This window comes from Neopelma chrysocephalum, unplaced genomic scaffold, assembly GCF_003984885.1.
Source record: "Neopelma chrysocephalum unplaced genomic scaffold, ASM398488v2 Primary Assembly neopelma1_96741, whole genome shotgun sequence".
Classification (NCBI taxonomy): domain Eukaryota; kingdom Metazoa; phylum Chordata; class Aves; order Passeriformes; family Pipridae; genus Neopelma; species Neopelma chrysocephalum.
In genome coordinates this window covers 1-5007 of record NW_020925385.1, presented here as the reverse complement: position 1 = coordinate 5007, position 5007 = coordinate 1, and the positions used below count along the sequence as shown (strand labels likewise).

Here is a 5007-nt window from a genome sequence, read left to right as displayed (position 1 = left end):
CCAGCGACGACAGGGACACCAGGGCCACCAGCCAGCTCTCTGTGGGGGTAGAGGGACATCAGTGTCACCAGGGACACCAGGGACACCAAGGACAGGGACACCAGGGCCACCAGCCAGCTCTCTGGGGGGACAGGAGGGACATCAGTGACACCAGGGCCACCAGGGCCACCAGCCAACTCTCTGTGGGGACAGAGGGGATGGTGCCACCACAGCAGGACCAGTGCCACCAGCAGTGCCACCAACCAGCTCCCCGCAGGGCTGGAGGGGACGGTGCCACCCCCCCGGTGCCACCCCCTTGTCCCCCCCTCACCGTCGACGCTGACCACGACGCTGTCGGCTTGGCGGCCGTGCGGGTTGGTGGCCGTGCAGGTGTAGAGGCCGCGGTTGGCCGCGGTGGCCGCGGTGACGGTCACCGAGCGGTTGTCGGGGCCCAGGCGCAGGTTGGGGGCGGGGGGCAGCGCCCAGGTGAAGGTGGGCGCCGGGACCCCCTCGGCACCGCAGTCCAGGCTGAAGGAGCCGCCCCGGGAGACGCTGGCAGAGGGCAGAGCCCGGAGGGTGACGGCGGCGGGACCGTCTGTGCCGGGGGGGGACACAGTCAGCCACAATCGGCTAAAATCAGCCACAATCAGCCAAAATCAGCTCAAATCAGCCAAAATCAGCTCAAATCAGCCAAAATCAGCCACAATCGGCTAAAATCGGCCAAAATCAGCCACAATCAGCCACATTCAGCCACAATCTGCTAAAATAAGCCAAAATTGGCTAAAATCGGCTAAAATCGGCTAAAATAAGCCAAAATTGGCTAAAATCGGCCAAAATCCACCAAATCCGCAAAATCCGCCAAATCCGCGAAAATCCGCCAAACCCGCGAAAATCCGCGAAACCCGCCAAATCCGTGAAAATCCGCGAAAATCCGCCAAATCTGCCGAAATCCGCCAAAACCGCGAAATCCGCGAGAAACCGCCAAATCCGCGAAATCCACGATATCCGCCAAAATCCGTGAAAATCCACGAAATCCGTGAAAATCCGCGAAATCTGCGAAAAACCGGAAATCTGCGAAAATCCGCCAAATCCGCGAAAACTGCGAAATCCGCCAAAATCCGCGAAATCCACGATATCCGCCAAATCCGCGAAAATCCGCCAAAATCCGCCAAAATCCGCCAAAATCAGCCAAAATCCGTGAAATCTGCCAAATCTGCGAAAATCCGCAGAAATCCGCGAAATCCGCTAAAATCCACCAAAATCAGCCAAAATCGGCTAAAATCAGCCAAAATCAGCCAAAATCTGCTAAAATCAACTAATATCAGTGAAAATCAGCCAAAATCAGCCACAATCAGCCAAAATCAGCTATAATCACCCCCCCCCCAGGGATTTAAATGAACAAACTCCCCCTTTTTTGCCCCCAAAAGGCCCCCCAGGGACTCACACTCAACGGCCACGGTGACGTTCCTGGTGGCCGAGCCGTGGGCGTTGGTGGCCCGGCACTGGTAGGTGCCGGCGTGGGCGCGGGTCACCACGGGGGGCACCCGGGGGGGGTCCCAGGAGGGGTCCTGGGGGTTCCCCTGCTCGGTCCCGGTGGCGTTGGGGGGCACTGGGGGGTCCCGGTTGTGCCCCGGTTTGGTCCAGGTGACGTTGGGGGGCACCCAGGGGGGGTCCCGGGTGCCCCCCAGCTCAGTCCGGGTGACGTTGGGTGTCCCCAAGGGGGGGTCCCACGTGTCCCCCACCCCCTCGGTTGTCACGGGGGGGTGGTCCCGGGTGCCCCCCACCTTGGCACAGGTGACCCGGGGCGGGGGGTTCCCGGTGGCGGCGCAGCCGAGCTGGGCCGGGGTCCCCTCCAGCCAGAGGCGCCGCTCCGGACAGCCCGGCTCGGGGATGCTCGGCTCGTCTGGAAGCGGGAGGGACGTGAGGGGGGGGGACTGGGGGATGGGTGGGCACCCGGCACCCCTGATCCCTCCCAGTACCCCCCGATCCTACCCGGCACCCCCTGATCCCACCTGGCACCTCCTGATCCCTCCTGGCACCTCTTGATCCCACCCAGCACCTTGTGATCCCACCTGGCACCCCCCCGATCCCACTCAGCACCCCCCAATGCCTCCTGGCACCCCCCGATCCCACTCAGCACCCCCCAATCCCTCCCAGTACCCCCCAATCCCACCCAGTACCTCTTAATCCCATCCAGCGCCCCTTGATCCCACCCGGCACCTCCTGATCCCATCCAACATCCCTGATCCCTCCCACTCCATGCCATCCCACTCCATGCCATCCCACCCCAATCCCAGTCCCCTCAAATCCCACCCCAATCCCCTCCCCATGCCCCCCCCCTGCCCCGCTCACACTCCACGGTGACAAGGACACTCCTGGTGGCCACCCCGTGCCTGTTGGTGGCCCGGCACAGGTAACGCCCGGCGTCTGCCCTCGACACCACGCGGCCGCCCCGGGGGGCACGGGAGGGACCCCCCCTGGTGCCACCCCCACGGGGGGTGTCCCTGGTGCCATCTCGGGGGTCAGTGGCCCCGTGGCGGGCGTTGGTGGCCCCGTGGCCGGGGTTGGTGGCCCCGTGGTCGCGGTGGCAGCGGGTGCTGGGCGGGGGGTCCCCGTCGGCGCGGCACCAGTTGGGGTCCCGCCGCTGCCCCTCCACCCACACCCGGTGGGCAGGACACCCCCCCTCCGACAGGGTGGGCTCGTCTGGGGAGGGGGGACACACGGAGGGGACCCTGGTTGGTGACACGGCCCCCCTGTGCCACCTCTGGTGCCACCACCGTGATGTCCCTGGTGCCACCACGGTGCCATCCTCCGTGCCACCACAGTGCCACCACAGTGTCACCCCCAGTGCCACCACCGTGGTGTCCCTGCTGCCATCCCTTGTGCCACCCTGATCCCACCTTAGGTGCCACCACAGTGTCACCACAATGACGCCCCAGTGCCACCCCCAGTGCCATCCCAGTGTCACCACAGTGACACCCCAGTGCTACCATAGTGCCATCCCAGTGCCACCCCGATCCCACCTTAGGTGCCACCACAGTGCCATCCCCAGTGCCATCCCAGTGCCACCCCTGGTGCCATCCCCAGTGTCACCACAGTGCCATCCCTTGTGCCACCCCGATCCCACCTTAGGTGCCACCACAGTGTCACCCCCTGTACCACCCCAGTACCACCCCTGGTGCCACCCCAGTACCACCCCTGGTGCCACCCCAGTGCCACCCCAGTGCCACCCCAGTACCATCCCAGTGCTACCCCCGCTGCCACCACAGTGCCACCCCCAGTGCCACCCCAATACCACCCCCATTGCTATCACAGTGCCATCCCTGGTGCCATCCCAGTGCCACCCCAGTACCACCCCTGGTACCACCCCAGTGCCATCCCCAGTGCCACCCCAGTGCCCCCCTTGTGCCCCCCCAGTGCCCCCCAGTGCCACCCCAGTACCACCCCAGTGCCACCCCAATGCCCCCCCAGTGCCCCCAGTGCCACTCACACTCCACGGTGACGGTGACGCTTTGGCGGGCGGTGCCCAGGGCGTTGGTGGCCGTGCACTCGTAGGTCCCCGCCCGGTCTCTGGTGACGGGCTCGGGGCGGGCGGTGCCCACCGGGACCCCCCCGCGGGCACAGCGCACGGTGGGCGGGGGGTTCCCGGTGCCGCGGCACCAAAGGGCCGCCCGGGCACCCCGAACCCACGTGCGGTTCCCGGGGCAGCCCCCGGCCGGGAGAGCGGGGCCGTCTGCGGGGAAACCGGGAGGTTTTGGGGGGCGGGTGGGAGGTTATGGGGTGGGAAGGGGGGTTTTGGGGGTTAGAGGGTCTTTTGGGGTGGTGTGAGGGGGTTTTGGGGGGTACGAAGGTGTTCTGGGGTGCAGGTGGGAGGTTTTGGGGTGGCTGAGGGGGTTTTGGGGTTAGAGGATGTTCCGGGGTGGTGTGAGGGTGGTTTGGGGGGTGTGAGGGGGTTTTAGGGGTATGAGGGTGTTTTGGGGTGCAGGTGGGAGGTTTCTGGGGTGGGGTGAGGGTTTTTTGGGAGGTTAGAGACTGTTTGGGGGGGGTATGAGAGTGTTTTGAGGTGCAGGTGGGAGGTTTTGGGGTGATGTGAGGGTGTTTTGGGGCGGTGTGAGGGTGGTTTGGGTGGTGTGAGGGGGTTTTGGGAGGTATGAAGTTGTTCTGGGGTGCAGCTGGGAGGTTTTGGGATGCAGCTGGGAGGTTTTGGGGTGGTCTGAGGGGCTTTTGGGGGTTATGACCATCACTCACAGTGCACCTCGAGCCGCGCCGTCGCCTCCTTGGTCACCGTGTGTCCCCCCAGGTCCAGGCTGGCCCGACACTGCAGCTCCCGCCCGTCCTCCTCCCTCCGGGCCACCACCCGCAGCTCCAAACGGGGCCCCTCCGCCAGGACCCCCCCGTCAGCCCCACCCAGGAGCTGCAGCCACGGCCCGGGGGGTTTGGTAGCCCCGGGGGGGGGTTCGGTGGCCCCAAGAGGGGGTTTGGTGGTCCCAGAATGTTCGGTGGCCCTGGAGGGGGGTTCAGTGGCCCCAGGGGGCTCAGTGACCCCAGGAGGGGGTTTGGTGGTGCTGGGAGGGGGTTCAGTGGCCCCGGGGAGGGGTTCAGTGGCCCCATCCCGGCACGTCACCATCACCTCCTCGCCCTCCACCGCGGGCACTGGGAGCAGCTCCAGCCTGGGCGCCGGGAATCCTGCGAGAAGAGCCCGTGGGTGGATCCAGGGGGGATTTGGGGTGGATTTGGTGGCCCCCTGACCCCCCCCCCCGGTGCCGGATCCTTACGGTAAACGTGGAGCTGCCTCCGCACCGTCCGAGCCGCCGTGGCCACCGCGGCCGTGCAGGACAGGACCCGACTGCCCGGTGAGCTTGGGGACAGCTCGGTGACAGCCGTCACCGTGTCCCCGGACACCTCCAGGGTGGAGTTCAGCCTCTCCCGGCCCAGGGTGATGGTGACGAGGGTGTCCTGGGCCGGGAAGGCGCCGGCGACGCGGCAGCGGGCGCGGGAGGAGGCACCGACCTCCAGCAGGGAGGGGGC

General features: G+C 66.1%; 1 protein-coding gene across 1 annotated transcript; it reads right to left on the bottom strand.

Annotated features, from left to right (window-relative positions):
* Positions 1-8: 8 nt before the first annotated feature.
* Positions 9-4935, bottom strand: LOC113981741 (intercellular adhesion molecule 5-like; the record flags this gene model as incomplete). The annotated part of the gene is made up of 7 exons (XM_027709304.1): positions 9-121; positions 311-574; positions 1424-1882; positions 2332-2682; positions 3470-3712; positions 4228-4665; positions 4755-4935. Coding segments are annotated over 7 exons (2049 nt in total), but the record flags the coding sequence as incomplete, so codon positions are not given.
* Between the last annotated feature and the right edge of the window lie 72 nt (positions 4936-5007).